The 19,026-nt window shown below is 39.9% G+C and overlaps 1 protein-coding gene across 8 annotated transcripts in view; it reads right to left on the reverse strand.

Annotated features, from left to right (window-relative positions):
* Positions 1–1,709: 1,709 nt before the first annotated feature.
* The window catches only part of NAV2 (neuron navigator 2), a 406,583-nt gene continuing 389,266 nt past the window's right edge, over positions 1,710–19,026 (reverse strand). For all 8 annotated transcript variants that reach the window (XM_075755360.1, XM_075755358.1, XM_075755357.1 and 5 more), the window contains 11 exons: positions 18,679–18,838; positions 18,083–18,183; positions 16,985–17,080; positions 16,658–16,826; positions 14,367–14,602; positions 12,978–13,132; positions 12,414–12,485; positions 11,735–11,931; positions 11,170–11,288; positions 6,551–6,754; positions 1,710–5,486 (listed from right to left, as the gene is read on the reverse strand). In XM_075755360.1, coding sequence (XP_075611475.1) covers positions 5,361–5,486; positions 6,551–6,754; positions 11,170–11,288; positions 11,735–11,931; positions 12,414–12,485; positions 12,978–13,132; positions 14,367–14,602; positions 16,658–16,826; positions 16,985–17,080; positions 18,083–18,183; positions 18,679–18,838 — 1,635 coding nt within the window. In that variant the 3' untranslated portion in view covers positions 1,710–5,360. The remainder of the gene's footprint in view (positions 5,487–6,550; positions 6,755–11,169; positions 11,289–11,734; positions 11,932–12,413; positions 12,486–12,977; positions 13,133–14,366; positions 14,603–16,657; positions 16,827–16,984; positions 17,081–18,082; positions 18,184–18,678; positions 18,839–19,026) is intronic.

Raw genomic sequence — 19,026 nt, forward strand, 5'->3', positions numbered from 1 at the left:
ACAATAGGATGTTGAAAACAGAAAAGCAGGACAATAAAGGTTAAAGAGATGATGAGGTAAAGGAAAAAAAATGTGAGGATGAGTGTACAAGACAGCGTGCACAGAGCAGAGACTAACAAGAACATGGGGAACGGATGGGGAGGCCAAAAAGGGAAAGAAAGAGGAGAAGAGTTCCTGAGAGATATTAAGCATTTTGGTGCCAGTCCAGTATTGATTCAAACATTGTCCAAGATCAGGGCTGGAGCATTTTCCAGGGCCAATTCTAAAACACGCAATTCTGTGAATCAATGGAAGTTTACAGAACGCAGACAAATCTGCTCAAGCATGTCCAGAACTATTCTGCCTCTGGAAAATTGCTGTGGAGGGACAGACGAAGCCCACATTACAGAAGATCAGCTCCGATACAGTCTGCACGGCTGCGTTATTAAAAGTGAAGACTATTTTTAGATTAAACTAACTTGAATGCAGATTATCAATTTTCAGCAGAATTTCTTCTATTTCAAAACTTTTTTTTTTTTTTTCATACAGGTGAATCTGTCCTACCAACATTAATAGCTCAAATCGGGGAGTAGAGGACAAGGAACTGTCAAAAAAGCAGAAATATGAATGAAAATTGTCTCCAGGGAAAAAATTACTACTGTTGAGAGTTATCCTTTATACTTTAAGTGCAGAGGTTATTGGATTTATGCTTTCTGAAAAGACAGTCTTCTTTTTTTTCAAGCTAGAGCATTTATTTGAAAGAATAGATCCCTGCATGTTCTTACTAACCAACATAAATTTATTACTGTATAAAATCACAGTGTCTCTATCAAATGGGTGAAGAGGAAATTGTAATAACGTATGGAACTGAATTGCTTAATGCCCTGAAGTTTCTTTCCTTTAAATCAATACCAATTCCCCTGAGATGAGAATGGAAATAGTTTAAAAGACCTGCCAGAGCAAGCGAAGACCTGTAGAAGGCCTCACACTTATGCTGGGGCACAGACACAACACCTAGAGCTTGCCTTGGACATGAAAGTGGTGCCAGCAATACCTTGCGTTTACAAAGTTACCAGAAAAAAGTCTGTTGTGTTTTTTTCCGCAAATGAAACAATGCCATGGTTTTATTATAGGCGACCACTCTGATCTGCCCAGGGTCACCAAGTTAAGTACTCCTAGAAGTTCCTCATCCCTGGAAACATTCAAGGTCAGGTTGGATGGGGCTCTGAGCAACCTGATCTAACTGAAGATGTCCCTGCTTGCTGCAGGGGGGTTGGACTAGATGATCTCTAAAGGTGCCTTCCAACCCAAACCATGCTATCATTCTATGAAGTTCACTCTGCAAAGCATGTTCAGAACATGCCTAACACACACTGCCACGTGCAGCCCTTGTGACCGACAGGGACTTCTCTTGAAAAAGAAGCTGACACCGGCTAGCCACATAGGACTGACTGTCAGCTTTATGCAGAGACACTCTAAATGGATAGACCAGTCTTGTCTTGAGCAGCTCTTGACGGATACAGCGTGCAAACATCAGCTATGGGAGAGAGTCGTGTTGGTGGAGTCCCTCTGCTAAATTTCCTCCTGGATGTGGGTAAGGGCTGTGGCATCTTTTCACAAGTACTTGTAAGAAGCCAATAAAAACAAGAACTGAACTCCCCAATCTTGAAATAAAAAAAGTAGAAAATGTTGATTAAGAAGGCACAAAAAGTTCTAGAAAGCCACAAATCTGAATAAATAAGCATCAATTTTATTGAATCATGAATAATTTAAGACTGGTACAATCATCAGCTTTATTCTCCATGACACAGGGGGTGGGGAAGGGGGAGAAACGGGGAGGGTGAGAAAGGGGATGCATGATCTCAAACAGACCATTCACAAATTCCAATCCTAAATGAGAACTGAAAATTAAATAGGGAGAGGAGCAAATGGAAAACATCATAAACGTACACAAAATACTCAATTCCTAGTTTTTCTCTTTAAAAATGGCTAGAAAAAATTCATCAAAATGCAGCACTTTTAATCCAATATTTACATTTCTATGTTACAATGAAAAAATGTACATCTTATAGAACATATTTCATAAACTGTTCCACTGGAAACGACTAGATCAAAACAGCAACCTTCCATTTAATATCAACAAAGAAAGATTTTTTTGCTTTGTTTTTGTATTTTTTTCTTGAAAGAAAATTGCCACATTTAGACAAGTTTTCATACACATAATATCGAAGTTAAGCATCAACAATGAAATATCAGTTTGCTTCTTCCAAAATGTACAAAAAGGCTAACCAACCCCCCCCCCCCCCCCCTTTCCCCAAATAAACCACATCTCATTTATGGCCTGTATCATTCTTGGCAGTTCTGAAGGAAAGAAAATGGTTTATACTTTCAATTTATAACTCAACATGAATGTTGCATAGAATCTTGCATTTCTTTCTTGTTGATTTTTTTTTTTTAAACAAGCCAACTTCGTAAGGAAAAAAAAGGCAAAAAAAAAAAAGAAAAAAAAAAGAAAGCATTTTGAAAAAAGCCTTAAATGAGAACAAAGTCACTTAAAGAAAGACTTAATCTATGAAAAGTCTTGATAAAAACTAAGACGTGTGCACAACAGGTAACCCTGCTTCCCGAAGTTTCAGAAAAGACACTGAATATTGTGATGCTTAGAATGACTAGCCTACTCAAAATTGCTTCGCTCACTGTAATCCAAGCTAGTGTCAATAAAAAATAATAGATAACAGAAAATCCTTCCTGAGCTTAAGCACAGGATTAAAAATGAGAAGAAAAAAAAAACAACCCAAACCCCGTTCCCCACAAATAAAACACCATTTTAAACATGTCTTATAGCACTCAGTTAAAGGGTAACTGAGACATTTTCTAGGATATTAAGTCCATTTAAAGCCCTAGCCCTGCAACTGGATTATTTTTTTTACAGGCACATGCTCGATCTGCATGGATTCAGTTGGGGGATTAGGTACCAAAATTCACAGTAGTAGCAGGTAAAGTCAGTGCTGGGAAGCAGAACTGTCAAGACTACTGGAAAAAGTAACCTCTCTCAAACTCATCATCAGCATGCTATGTATTTGATTCCATACAGATTTATCCTGTTTTTACAGTACCAAGAACTGGATTAGGAACATTGGCTGAGTAACCCTTGGTATTTCATTCAGTGAAATAATGAATTAGAGTTCATAAGGTTAAAACAGTAACAACACCAAGCTCTTCCCCCCCCCATCATTAAAATATTTAAATTTTTCTTTTACAATATTTTTCTTTAAAAAAAAAAAAAAGTCATCAGCACTTAAAAGTTGTAACAGGAGCAGATTCAAGACCAGCTCAGTAAGACAAAGTACAGTTATGTTACAGAAAGTCATGAGGTATAATAAACCGATCCTCTCAAGCTGAGTCACAGAAGCATGAACTTGTCTGTTACATTACATTAAACCCACAAGCTCTTAAAAAAGTGTTTGCAATAAGTTTTCTTTCTGTACACTGAAAAACCAGCATATTCCTGTAATTTATTAATGACAGCATTTATTATAGTTGAAAAGCTTTTTTTTTTTCCCCCCCCCTCCTGCATGGATAAAACAGCTCTTCAGTGATTTATTAGCTGCGGATTGGTATGAACCTGAAAAGTTCTCTCATTTCCCTCCTTTTTTGTCACATTTAAACAAATTCTAGTATCTCATACAAACAATATTCACAGCAATGATATTCCAAGAGATGACTTTAGCCCTGTTTCTTTAAATAAAATCCCATAATATACAGCACTAATTTAATCAAAACACAATTAGTACAAAATAAGGCATCGCTTTAAAATTCAGCACCAAAAGATAGCTGGAAAGGCTAGTACAAATCAATATCGAGGAGCGACGGGGGTTTTTTTTTTGCTGAGGTACAGCTGACGTTGTGGTGATGGTGGTGTAAGCGTTTGCTTCCGTAAGAAGGAAAGTGCAATTCCCTGGGAGGTGTTCTTGGTCCCCAGCAGAAGGACAAGCCTTAACCCTGGCAGCGTAGGTGTGCGCATTCAGAGAGGAGGAGAAATAAAACCAGGTTCACGGCTCTGCCAAAACTCAAAAGCATGGCCCAGCTAAACTTAAAAGACACAGTACCTTCCCTCCTTTTTTTTTTTTTGTTTTCCCCCAGACCTGAACACTGCTGAAATACTTTTTTTTTTTTTTTTTTTTGAAATTTAAAAGAAAAGTCATGGAAGTAAATGTTGTCACCAGAGTAGCACTGGAACTGTCACAGAGCTGAGTTTTAATTAACCCATTTATGGTTGTGCTGATTGGAACAAAAACTCTGAACAAAGCCCACAGTTGTCAGAAAACAGCTGTAACATTTCATGGCAAGAATTAAAAACTGAAAGTCCGAATAATCCCTTTTTCAGGGGCGTAGCTCACCTCCGCGTACAGGGCTCAACGCCTGCGCACTGCCCGAGGTCCTTTGGAGCTGGAGGACTTCACGGGCACGGCCCTTTCGCTGACTGCGGAGGAGGAGGAGGAGGAGGAGGGAAACTCGCTCTCATCAGCGTAAATAAATCGGGTGTAATGCCACTGAAGTCGACCGGGTTGTTTACATGGATGTAAGTGGGAAGAGAATCAGGCCCTGACTAGCAAATGGCTACCTGATCTTTCACTTGTACTAGGGCTGATTGTTACACAGTGTTTGAAAAAACCTGATTTGTTCAGACTGTATATATATTTTTATATATTCCTATTTATATATATATCTTTATAAACACACAATGAAAGAAAGCCAAGGTCTCAGACTGGCAAGGAGAGCAGCGCTTTTTCTTTTATTTTTTTTATTTATTTTTCCTTTTCTCTTCTTTAATATTTATTCAACCTTCCCTGTTTTGCAGCTTTGCCTTTACTGAGTATTATTACCGAGGCAAGCGATATTATTATAGCACCAGAACTATATGAAGCTGAGTTTAATCCACAAAGCTGATTGGTAAAAGTCCAGCCCTCACCTCTATGTGTTTGGTCAGAAGCAGCATAGGCAAAAATTTCCTTTCTCCTCTCCTTCCGGACAGTACATGGCACAAAGCTGTGAAGTGTGTGTCCCCCCCACCTTCAACTTTTAGTAATGATGATTATTTTTAACATCTTCAGTATCTTAGGCATGAGAGCTTACAGCAACTAAACAGAAGAAAACAAAGGAATAGTGCAGTTCTCATTATCATCAAAAGAAAAACTATACAAAGGTTGCTTGGGTTGCCTGCACCCAGGCTCAAGACTGACTCCAAGTGTCTTGTTGTTCTTGCAGCTCTAATACTGAGATCCCAGCCCAGGAACGCGTTCTTCTCATGAGTCTGTGATCAGGGTTCTTGCCAAGTAGGAGAGCAATAATGGAAACGACCTGTTTCTAGTTGAGCAAGGTCACAACGTCGACTCCAGAGACGAATCGAGGATGTCATCGTGATGGCTGTTGCTGTTAGAGTCGCTGTCGTAACTCTGGGGACTTGAGTAGTTGGCTGCTTCTTGCAGTCTCATTAGCATGTTCATCTGCAAAGGCACAGGAATTCATGATTATTTGTATTCTGAGGTAAAAAAAAAAAATCAACTCCATATGCAAGCTACAGTGGCATTCATTTTGCCAGTGGGTAACAAAGGAAGGGAAAAGACAATCAGGGTAACGAATACTGAGTCTCTGAAAAGAGGTATTAACTGTAGAACATGTCATAGCAGCATGCAAGCTAGGCGTGAAAAGTATGCTTTTCCTGTAAAGGTGAAAACAAGAAGATTGAAGTGATTAGTCCACAGCCATACTCGACAGGATTCTGCAAGCATCTTACCCTTCTCCTCCTCTGACCCATGGAAATACAGACAGATCAGTCAAGAGAGGCAAATCCAAATGTCCTGATATCTAGCTTGGTATTTGGGTATGTACACACGAGCTAGTAAAAAACTGTAATGCATGTTCTATACTCCCAACTGTCTGGAAAAATATAGACCTCAAGAGCCTCAGGGCATTCATAGTTTGCACAGCAGTTTCGATAACTGTTTCCCATTGGAAGAAAATGTATATTTAGTGTTACCGTCAAGCTCAATTTACACATTCTATGCAAATACCCGGTAACGTTTCCCTATATGCTTGTATGGTATTTCTGCTTCATAAATTAGATGTCAGTCACGGGTCAAGAATACAGCTCTAAAAACCACGTGAAGTAAAGCAACGAGCCTATTTTCTGATTGTGGCAAAACGGGCTAAATGAAATGGTTCCACTGTGTTACTCAAGCACGTTTAACAAGATCACATATTTAATTCCACAGTGTAGAAATTAAGTTTATTACACACATTCCCAGTCACTCCTCAAAAAATGAATCTTAAAATATCCTCAACAAATGACCCTGAAAAGCTTCTCCCACTGTTTTTTGCAAAACTGTACGGGCTTTCTGTGCGAACACATTCCGCAAGCTGACGTGACAACTTCCCCAGAAACGTTGCCGTCTCATTCTAAGACTTCTAAACACGCCTCGGCTGTCCTTTGCTTTGTAATTCCCGTTTCTAATCCCTAGAAACAAGGGAAACGAAGCGGTTCTGCTGTTTTAAAAAACCAAGAGCTTACCAAAGGATCTCCTTCGGCATCACTCACTGGAACTTGTTTGCTGGTGGAGCCTTCCCGTGACATCGTGTAGCCATCGAAGCCCACGTCTTCGGGCCGCAGCTGTAGCAGAGGAGGCCACTCGTGGTGCTGTGGGGTGGCCGCCCAGGGGTAGGTGTCCATTACCCATTTGGCAGGATCCTCCCAGGGCGCTCTCCTCCCATACAACTGGAAAAGCATAAAACCACGGAAAACATTCCTATTAGCCTAGCAGTTCACTCGGTGCCTACCCAACCAAAATGAACGTGCCATGAGTCTTGGATTGCAGAAAACACTTGCAAGAAGGGCTGGACACAAACAAGTGAAATTTTCCTTACCCTGATGACATACAAAGTCATTATTTTAGTTAATATTTTAGCTATTTTTAATGGCAACTGATTCGGATGCAGCTGACCACCTCCTTTGAGACTGCAGCGCCCTTCTCTTGGCATCAATTGACAAAAGGGAGGCCTGAACTTACCCTCACTTAATAAAGTTAACTTAAATAATAAAGTCTATATACAAAAGAGGCCGTCAGCGTTGACATCCGGATCGCGCCAGCCTTATCTACATTTGCTGTTGCCGCGAAACTGCCGTCAGCACAACGCGTAGGAGGAAACGTGAGACCTGTCATCAGGCAATAATGACCGATATCATCGCAAAAGGTTTTCAAGTCAGGGGAATTTCTTTGTACTGAGCCAAGAAAAAGCGCCAGCAGGATTTGTGTATGATCACATTCCTATTTCAAGTAAGCAAGCTCTATTTCAAAAACTTTTCCAATGTTGAACAGACTGTGTTACCGAATCCCAGTGTATATTCTTCTGGTTATATTTGGTTTGCCTTCATTAGGGAATACATTCATTTTAATGCCACGGGATTGTCAAAAGCATAAATACAACTTCAGGTGACTTTAAAATGTTTACTTCTGCTTAATAAATTTCAGCCTAAACAATCTCCAGCAACTGGAGTTTGTCACTGGCATTTTGTCACTTGAATTCAGAGAACTCTCCTGCACAAAGCACAGGGGGAAAAGCAGTGGTCCACCAAAGAAATTCGTTACCTCTGATGGACCTAAGACTCTCTCACTTTCCTCCTCACTATTTCTTCTTGGGGTTTTTTGTGGTTTTATTTTTTTTGCACGCACAAAGTATTAAATCGCTCTACATAACCACCATCTGCTTTATTCTGCAGCAGAACTGAGCCCCAGCCCAGAGCAGAGGTGCCCAGCAGATGGTGCTAGGCAATCTTCAACACAGCCTCTTCCACCGCCCAAATGCTCTTCAGCCTTGAGCTGGACTCTATTTGTTTTCCCAGCAAAATGTCTTCAAGCTGTGGTAAACCAGATCTCCTATTTTAATCTTGTTCTTGAATTTACAGCAATACACGCCAGTTGCTAAGAGGAGAGAATTTTATTTTTTTCACGTGTTGCTGCTACCTAGAAGGTCTGTGTGGATCCAAGCTCGTTTCTGAAAATTAGCTAGTATGTAAAATTCCCATTTCAGTATATGAAATCAGCACCTATCTTCAGCAGAGGAGAGACCGAATGACTAACTCCCTATTCCCTTCCACGGCAACCGGTTCTGTCCATCCCTTTCACTTGCACATTTACTACAGAGCAATTAAAAGGAACAAGAATCAAACAGGTTGCTTCACAAAGCGTCGCAGAGAAGTGACTGGAGTACAAGTGACGGTGGCAGGAAGCCGCAGGGACTTTGGGTCCTCTTTTTGCTGGTGCTGCATTCTGTATCGATACACCAAGCAGGAAGAACTTGGGTTTTATATAACCCTCTAATTTTCACATCCCTGTTTTGAAAAACAGAAAAAACTCAGCTCCAATGGGAGCAATTATTGTAAGGATCCATTTGGCTCGCTTGTCTTTGACCCAGAATAGTTCTCTAAACGAGAAACAGAAATATAAAAATAGTTCAGGTTAGATCTGCAGAGATCAGAGTGAAATCAGCAGTCCACCCTTCCTTTCTGGCAGGCAATTTCATGAGAGAAGATGTGTTCTTGGAGGAGCCTTTGTGGGTGTGGGGGACAGAAAATAGCCCCAATGAAACACACATTTCTAGCATCAGCTTATTAATTACCACAACTCTGGCTGCTCTTCAAGTACTGAAGTCTTATTCTTACCCCTCGACTGAACAGAAGAGAGATTACTTAAATGGCAATGAACTAGCAGAATTTGGGAAAACGGGACTGAAGGTGATAAAGTATCTAAAGCACAAAGTGAGAAACTGAAATCCTTACACCTGGAATGCAAGCCATTCAAATAACCAAAGGAAAGATGCAGATATCAGGCCAAACAAGCAAGCCAAAAGATGGTTTAATTAACTGTTGTTCTTTCTCTTCATTTCCATTACTAATTTTTCAGTGCTTTCCACACCTGCTGATCACTGATATGAGAGCTTCAAAGCACGGTACAAGGAGCCCGAGCATCACTGGGAGTATCAGTTTTCTCCATTTCAGGAGGAAACAAAGTCACATGCTCTCCCTTCCCTTGTTTTAGGTCAAAAAGATTATTGGCTCCCATTACCTTCCTGTACAGGAAGTTTTAGGTAAAATGGTTCTCCTGTTCTATTTCTAGCAAAGTTCCTCCGTGTGTTTTGTACTCGAGGACCTATTTTCTTCATGTCTAAGAACCTACCAAATTGTCCCAAAGAAAACGAGGTCTCCGAGCACTGACAAATTTCAAATGGCAATCACAGTTTATCCAAATTTTAACCAAAACTTGTTGAAGAATTCCTATATTTCATAGATTTGTAAGAAGCCATCAGTAAAAGCTCAGTTTTCTATGACAGGGTTGTCTCCTCTCTCTCTCCATGTAAACATCTATAAATCTCTGCTGTAGAGAGAGCAAATGAAACCCAAGGTGGTTGTTAACTGGACAATGTAAAGTTCCCCCCTCTTTTTTTCTTTTTTTTCAGTCCTTCAAGTCCTCAGATGCATCTTCATGATTTCTCCATTCTCTGCAGAGTACCCCCATGCAGACAAGAGCTGAACCTCTAATACCGAAAGGATATTGCATAGAAAAGAAACCTAACAAACAAACAAATCGAAACAAAAGCCCAGTATTTTCCAGAAGAAATCTTTCACCCTTTTTTTTTTTTTAACATATCTGATTGGCAAGGCGTCCTGGCAAACACTGCGATGGTGAGCCCTAACCAGTAGCAGAATGGAGGGAACTATTTTTCACAAACATGAAGGAACCGTTCTGCAACAGAACTGCTTCTCTATGGAGCTAGTGCTTGGAGTTATTTTGTGTTTCAGAAAGACTTCAGACATAAAGACATATGTGATGGAGAACCTATTACTTCTATAAGTAAAATTTCAGAACTGTTAATTAGTGTTACTAATAACAAGCCATGTCTTGCTTGTAGTCACTCCCATAGACCAAGTAATATTTTAGCTTCCTCTTGAATAAATTGAATAGTTTGCGCTTCTCACCTCTCTCATTGAATAATGCTTCCTGTTATCTTAATGATACCTATTGCTCTTTTCTGAACCCTTTTTCCACATTTTTATCTAACGAGCCTTTTTTACATGGAGAAGTACTACCCTCTTCCTACCTCTATTAGATGTAATTATAGCTTATGCCCTCAAAATGGCATTTGTTCTCTTACCAAAACAGAAGCTCCCAATGCATTGCCATAATTTCCTATTCTCCATCCACCTTTAGCCCTTTTTCAATCTTCTAGACTCTCGCTGTGATCCACCTTTTTCTTTGTGTATGCATGATCTCGTGTTTAGCTTTCATGCGTGCAATGCCCAGAATTTACTGATATTTGATTGTGCTATCTCCAAAAACTGTCTTTTAAATCATGTGCTGCATGCTTATTCTGTGAACAGAGGACCGAAGAATGAAGAAAGCCCCTTTTTCCCATGGTTGCATTGCAAGTCCATAGCAATCCTCTGCTCAACCCTCCTCCCGATTCTAACAAGCTTTAGAGTTGTACAGACACTAAGAATTGTGTGGCAGTGCTTAAAACTATCCAAATTGCTGGAGTATGAATCAGTAAGTAAGTACAGGCAAACAATGATGACTTCACTATGGCCTCTGAAAGAATTATGAAGGAAACTAGTAAAAAATTCATCCTGTATACTGACAAGTAATCAAAATGTCACTGATACTGATCCTGTCACTCATTAATATGTTTCTCTCCGTACATAGCTTTGTTCCTCTTCTGTTGAAAGATTTGATTTACAAAGGAAAATCCTGCATAATACTAAGTTAATGACCACAAACATATTTTTCAGATGCACACCACAATTTCAAGGTGTGTTTCTAGAACAGATTATTGAAAGATATTTGGGTGTCTAACTCCCCCCACTGAAAACGTCACTAGCTTGGCATTTAAACGCTTTTCAAAAAATCTAATCTGGGCTTTTAGTGTTTCTACTGCATATTTCAAAATTGTTTGAAAAGAAAAATCTGCCTGAAATGGATGACAATACAGGCTACATTTTTTACAGACATGCAGGTATTCAGTGAGCAAAGTTGTACCTACAGAAAACGCTGTCGTTATTCAGTTTTGGCTGATGCTGTGCTGCCTTCTGAATAGACACCATTCAAGACCTATGGTTTTTCACTTTTGCCTGCTCACCTGTAGCCCTTCTCTAACTGCCTCCAGAAGATACGGGATGATGGAGTAGTTCCACAAGTCAGTAAACCAAACTCTAGAACCGTCTACATCTATCGGACAGGAGAGGAAGAGCCGTGGACCTGGAAAGGGAAATGCAGATATTACACTCAAATTGTCATCAAGATATCCATGAAAATAGGATCAAACAACAACTACCAGTTCTCTGGAGAAAGCAGCCAAGGATGAGAGAACATAAATAGCTATCTGGTGAACTGCTCTTCCTGAGAGCTCCAAGTCCTCTGAATCAACATGAAAAACTGTAGCCTTTAAGGTGAAAACAATTAATCAGATTTCCTAACACCGTTTGTATCCAGGACTTAGAAAGAGGTCCTTTTTTCTTGGAAAAAAAAATTTAGAAACTTCTTGTACAGTTTGCCTGAGAGTACAGTGCCGTCGAGAAGTAGGGGTTTAAAGAAACCTTTTCTACCTGATATAGCACAAGGAAATGTACACAGATGCACCTGAAACACAAGGAAATAAAATACATATATTTCCATATGCCTGGGCATATGGGCAGAGCACTTACCAATAGTAACATCAGAGGAGCTGTGAGCCTCTAAGAATTTGTTCAGATGTTGCCAGACCTTGGGAATCCAATCAATAATTTTAACAAGCTCTGCATTTCTCATCCTGCCACTGATCTCTGTTTCAATTAGTTTTCTTCTCAAGAAACGGCCAAGAAAGCCTTTGACCGGCTCGGTGTGGTTAGCACATAGCACCCATCTACGGCAGAACAGCAGAAATGTCCATTATTTCTCTTTCATGCTACTGAACATAACTATTCTGGATTAAATTTCTCTTATTATTTCTAGATAATCATCATGATCAAAAGGGGTTATTCCCAGTCATATATGTTTCTTAGCAACAGTTATTTTGGAATGATGCATTCACTAAATGAAAGAATTTGTATTCCGCATTACTTCAGCTTATTTCTCATTCAGTATCTGCTTTGCTTGTTATTTAAAATTTGTTAGAGGATCAAATATCTCAACAATCCTCTGAAAAGGAAAAGGTTTATGAACCACAGTTACTTTAATAACGGCACTGTAACAAAGCTGCACACACGTTAGGGCAGCAACTAGTAGCAAGTGGTATTTCTCTCTCAGTTTGCTATTTCAGCTGATAAGAACAATTTGAGATGACTCAGTAGCCATTACTCCTTTGACAGCCCACAAACATAAATAAGAAACGTGAATAAACAGTACCTGAAATTATGGTGAAGTTGAAGATTAGGCGTTGAGGAGGTGGCTTGGTTCATTGTGCCAATAATATACGGACTATGAAAAAAAAAAAAATCAAGCAAATCATACTTGTAAATTTTCAAAAACAACTTTTTAGTAAGATCTCAACTTAAAAAGGCTATTCAAACCTCTTTTGTCAAAAAAAGGTTTTTGCAGTTATTTACTTATCACCAAATTCTCTACTGAGGATCTGACTTCTGAGAACATCAAACGCTAAGAGCAAAACAGAAATCTCAAAGCAGGAACTTTCACTAAAAATGCTGTTTTTGTATTGAAGATCTACTGCATGAAGTGTATGCAAATTACCTAAACCCTCCACTACTTTTTTATTACTGATTTCAGACAAATTGATCGTTTTATGAAGAAAAAAACCCCCTCTGAAGCGCTGTCCATAACATGGACAGTCTGGCCACCTCAGTCCACTTTACCAAATTAAGCTAGAGTTTGGTTTTGTGATCACATTTTGCAACGATGGTGGTCTGATTGCAATATTAAAATTTGGAATGTGTTCTGATATGATTTCTTTACCATTTGTGGTACTTGCAGTTTAGAAGTCCATTAAAGATCTCTCCAAGGGAGCTAACATGATGCAAATTATCCAAAATGATTACAAGAGGCATATCCACAGCATTATTTTCACTATTACACTGGTCTGCTAGGTTGGACAGGTATTGGCGGAGTTCCTGCAAAGCATATATAAAGAAAAGGAAAAAAAAAAAAGAAAGAGAGTTTTCATCATACTCCTTGAAAATCCAGTTAAAATAAACAAACTACTGGCTTTGTAATGAAATCTAAAGCAAAAGAGCCTGCCATCTTACAAATTTTCCCTAAGAAAACAGAAGAATATGGGTTTCTTTCTCTTTTGTAGGTTATGCTGAAGATTCAAAGACTATATCAGAAATCCTGTGTGAGAGAAGGGCCTAAAGGGGGGTAAGATGTTCTTGTTTGGTCTGGGTTTTTTTCCATTCATGCTGTCTTAATCTGACACTCAAGAGGTCTGAAACGTATTTTACTTTCTTTCCAGGAACTTGTTCAAGCCTCCATACACCAAACCAAACTTTGCATCCCAGCGAGGTTTGTTCTATCTTCTTCAAACTGTGCATCTATCAAAATACAGTGGATAAAATTAATCTGGAATAAAGCATCCCTCGGCAAAGGCCAAATTCAGATGCCTCCAGTAGCACCGCGAAAGAAGGATGAGCTTGTGGGGCTGCAGCCGGGTGACTGGGTGGGGTTGAAATGCTCTCAGCAGCTTTAAAGCCTTTATTCCATAGCATGTCTCAAATTATACCAGTGGCCTCCAACCACAATTTCAACCATCCCTTTCCTCCAGAGGAAAATGTGCCTAAGGCCATGAAATACACAGTTGCTGTTTGGTATTTTTATTTTTCTTTAATCTAGATGTTCACTGGAGGGTACATTCAGCAAAACCAGCAGCACATAAAAAAAGGAGAGACGTGCCTTACCGGTGCAGGAATGTGTCTGGACAACATTCGCTCCAAACCCAGTACATGCAGATTACAACTGCTGATACTTGCAGCTGCAGAAACTTTTGACAGCCTAGAGAGGCATTCGAGGGCTTTTGGAGAAACGCCCACATGCAATAGGGACTGCTAAAGTTGCTGGGAATTTTATGCAGGTGTTCAACTTCCTCAGTAGTTCTCAGGCTCCTAACCACTTGAAAATCGTGACACCTTTCAGTGTTTAAATATACACCTGGAAGCCTGCTATTTCAGGCCCATAATCAGGTGAATCTGCAGTTCTGAAAACCTTAAATTATTCCCTTCAGGATTATCATACTGCTTTAAGAGGAAAGGCAAGTTTAAAATCAACTTTTGACGGATGAATAAAGGAGGAGTCTCTCATTTTTGATATACGGCAGCATTAATTGCGCAAGGCCGATTTCCGTTTCCTCACCTTACTGGATTTATGGTCCACGTTGAAGGTGGCAATAATGCCGTCAGCCAGCTCCCTGCCCTCTCTAAGGACCATGTACTCCGACAGACGGTTGGCCAGGTATGTTTTGCCAGTGCCACTGGGGCCAGATAAGATAATCCGTCTATGTTCCATCAGGAGAGAGACGTAACGCTGCAGTATAGGCTTTGGGATCAGTGACTCAAACACCAGACCGTCCAAACTGTTCTCGCAGATACCTGCGACGGGAAAAGATTGCTCATTTAGAAGCTTTCCCAATTTTTATTCAGATTACTTGCATTTTTAAAAGGTTGTGGATTTGGGGTTTTTTTTGGTTGGTTTTTTTTTTAACTAAGTAGCTGTAATGCTGCAAAGCAATCCCGTTAGTGGAATTTGAACCAATGAAGATTAGTTGAAATGACTAGTCAAACTAGAGAACCGAAAAATGTGATTTTCATTTTACTGGGCCCAGTAACAGTAGGAGAAAACCCCCAAAATAACACTTAGAAACAACAGCCTTAGATCAGACCTGCCCAAGCTGTTTCTCACTTCAGCGATAAATCCCCTCCCCAGCCTGGTATCCCCCGCGGTCGAGCGGAGCACACACAATGCTGGGGAAACAAGTGCAGAAGTGACCTGTGGGCTGAACCCAAATCCTCCTTCAGCTTTCTCAGTTTTCAGAAACTTTTGGCTGCATCCTCCAGTGTCTAGGGCCCTATGAAAGTTGCCACACTGATTTAATCACACAAAGATTCCGGGCCACATTTTTCACACACAAACGATCCATTTTTCAGTATTTTGCCATGTACGGTACCCATTCATCCAGAATTTACCTGTTTACTTTTGAATCACTAGACAAAAAAACCAAAACCAGCTATCATCAACTCCCCCTACTTTCCCAAACGCTTGTAATTAAACTCCTCCTTTGTATGCTGATAGTTATCTCTTCTAACATAAAACTCCTACTGAGCAGCATTTACGCAATGTCAGCAGTCACTTTAGGCAGAATTGGCTCAGGGAAAAACCACGGCGCTTCAAAATAAACAGCAGAAAGGGAAGTTGGCAGATCACACAGAGAAATGTTTGCACCTCGATGGTTACTTGGAATGTTAAATATTTATATATAGGCAGCTTTATATCTCAAAGGTATATGTGAGTGATTTTCCATAAATTGATTAAATAATTTCTATTTTATTGAAAACTGTTATCACATAGGAGCCTTCAAAGTTCAAGTCAAGCCAATGCAAGTTAAATATAAAATCAGCTTGCAGCTTTATAGATATGGCTAGTCCTTAAGCAATATTTCAAACAGGATTATACTATTGGACAAGGTATTCTAAGTAAGCAGAATGCCCTGGGTTCACGTCAAGCTTCAGTGGCTCATTTTATCTTCCTGCCCACTGAGTTGCTAATCAAGGTAATTGATTTTTTTGCACCAATATTCAAAAAATCAAAATACTTCCAGTCAAATGCCAAAGCCAAAACTTGGAAATTGAGCTGCAGCGTGTTTGGCAACACTCTCAAATACTCTACTGCTGTACGCAGATCTACGCTCGAGATTTCACTGGCGTAACTTCGAGCAAACTGACGTACGTTCAAAATGCAGCAGTTGAGGATTTATCCCTCAAACCTAGTTTCGTAGTACAGTTGTCATATTAAAACGGTTCCCATAGAAACCAAAAGGGCTTATATGAGAAATATGAGCATTCGTTTCGTATCGGTATGATATGATGACACTGATGAGAATTTTGAAAAAAATACCTTTTGAAAAAAATCCAGATTTTAAAGTGTCCCATGAGTTCTGGGATCCTTCCTACCAGTAAGGAGGGACTTTTAGCGAGATGAATCAAGCAAGCAAAATCAAGATTTTTTTTTTTTCTTCCCTCTCTGCATGAAGGAAATAGCAACTATAGCTGTTACAAAGAGGTAATGAAGTTCTGAGGCTTTATGCATTTGGAAGGTACTTTGCTGCTCAAACAACACCATGACATCCCTTACGGCATGAGGTCCTCTCCGGGACAACTCCAGGCATCAGTTCAAGATATGTGGAGAAAATTGATGTGTGTGCAATTATTCCTAGTGTTAGAGGCTGAAAACTTGCTGTATTTATAGGTTTAGCATACTCTGAGCGCTGTCTTCATCAAAAGAAAATAGAAGGACCAGTAAATAAGAAGCAGGGATGGGAAAAAGACACACAACAAAAAAGTTTCTACTTCTCTGAGTTTCTTGACACAGCAAGCTTTGATAAAACTGTAATTAGTGAGAACTACAACAGACAGGTCAAGTGTAATTACCTTTGATGGTAACTGAAATAGTGTTGTTTTCTCCAACTAGATAGCCACAGGGCAACAGCTCAGGTGTCTCTGCACTATTCGTGCGCTTGATTTCTCCAATGCTGTAGCCCAGAACACTGTCTGAATTCAGACCCAGCTGGCTCACGGGATCCACGTGAATGATATACTCCTAGCGTGCAAACGGGACACGAAAAGTTAGGCAGCACCGAAACCTCTGTGACTTTGTTCCATGCTATGATAGCAATACTCAGAGCAAGTGAAATATTGCTTGGTACCGTCAAAATCTAAGAGGAGAACTCAAGCACACGGTACGTTGTACTCACTAACCTTAAACAACCGTCTTACAACCCCATCCAGAACATCCCATTTGGTCTTGCCGCTGACTCCAATGCAACCTATGAGGAAGGTGCGAGGCCTCAAATCCTGAAATGCAAAGAAATGTGAATTTAAGTTAATAAATAAATCCTAACTGTATCAGACGTGTCTGTCTGATGTAATTAAAATGCTGGCTTTTTTTTTTTTTTTTTCCTTTTTTAAAAAAAATATTATGGTGCATCTTTACCACTCTATGTGGTGAATTCTGAACGCTATACGAGATCCTTCTTTTCTATTAAACATTTTCTACAGTGTTGGAGTCACAAATCTAAAGGACACTGAAGCGGTACTGATGTTAAGTAAAAGGTATTTATTAATCAATCCGTGAACAATTAAAAAACTTCTGAGAGGCTTACAACTTAGGACATGTGAAAGATGTCATTCAAAATGGGAAACCTGTACCAGAGAGGACAACTTGATCTAGAACGATAAGATCTCCCAGTTTGGATCCATGCAGTTCTTGCAGAATATCAGTGCTTATAGCATTTCGGTGCACCTTCTATCTACAGGCTGGACCATTTCCATTATTAGTTAAAATTTTATTCAAGTTCAATAGAAAGGCCCAAGAGCTTTGTGCAGCTTTTAACACATCAGTTTTAAACAGATGCTATCCCAAGGTGCAGACCGGTCTGCTAACCTCCTTGACGCCAAAAGAGTGGCCTGGTTTTCAGAGATACTACTGAAAGGCTTAAATTGTAACATTATCGCTTCCACCGCTGACACACGGTCCAGTCTAGCAATCTGGTGTTACCGACATGCTTCATGGCCCTCGCTGGTGGCACCAACACGAAACTGCAACATGAAAAGCTTTTGCAGGTGAGTCCGCGAGACAACCTGAACTGGCGGTGTTGGCTCTCCGCAGTTCCAAGGAGGTGGGAGGGAGCTGAGCACCTTGGCTTATCACTAGTGATGCACTAATGAACTATTTTACAGAGAAAATGTTAAAAAAATCTTTTGCAGACAAAAGCCTCCAAAACAAATTGGATTTGAATTCTCTGCTCCATTCCAAAGTCACTTGTATTTCAAAGCTGGGGATGAAACACAACTCACCTCCTTCCATTTCATCTCATCCTGAAAGTTGACAACTATTTTGACATGCCTGCCTCCTTCTTTCCGGGCAGAGCCATCTCCAGTGTCATCTAACAGCATGTCTGTGAACAGAAAACATCAACGGCTTCACAGCTGTATCTTAAGAACACTGAAGACTCTTCTGGTTTACACCAACACGTCTACTGTAGTCAAACACAACACATCTGGGCTTCACGTGCCCAGAGGTAAGACGCAAGAACCAGGTTTACCCACTTCCCTACCAACTATCGGTATCGCTCCTAAAAAGTGAAGGTCTTTGACAATTATTAGCCAGTTAGTCTGTATTTTCCTTCCTACAATATATCCCCTGGCAAACGTACACCATTAAATGGCTTTAAACATGACTCTCCACAGCTGAGGTCATAATTGGACAACTCCAATCTAGGGCGTAGCAGACCTATGACGACATTTTAAAAGAAGGCTTTATGCCAGCTCCTGACATATTTCCACACCTCAACTGTTAATAATTTTCATGCTTTCATTTTTCCATGGCTAACCAAACCAAATCTTCCAAGTGCAGGATAAAACCTGCCCACCGCCTTTCTCGTTAAACTCACCGAGACTGGTCGACTCCGTGAGGTTCAAACTGTGTTGAGAGAGACCCACTGAATGTCTTGGAGAGGATGAAATGGAAACCTGAGACTGAGCCCTGCTACAGCTGCCGTGGTTTTCAGATTTCAGCCTATCGTTTTCTGCTTTTAATTTTTCAATCTCACTCTTGAAAAGACAAGTCAGGAGTTAGAAAACATACACTTAAAAGAGTGCAACATAAGTAACTTAAGAATAAATACTAGTTTAGCAGAAAATGTCATTTTCATAATATTTTTATTTTAATAAATCAATGATTTTAATTATTACAACGTCCCTTCCATGAAATTTTTCAAAGTATCCTAGAAAACATAAAT

This window comes from Balearica regulorum, chromosome 5, assembly GCF_011004875.1.
Source record: "Balearica regulorum gibbericeps isolate bBalReg1 chromosome 5, bBalReg1.pri, whole genome shotgun sequence".
Lineage (NCBI taxonomy): Eukaryota > Metazoa > Chordata > Aves > Gruiformes > Gruidae > Balearica > Balearica regulorum.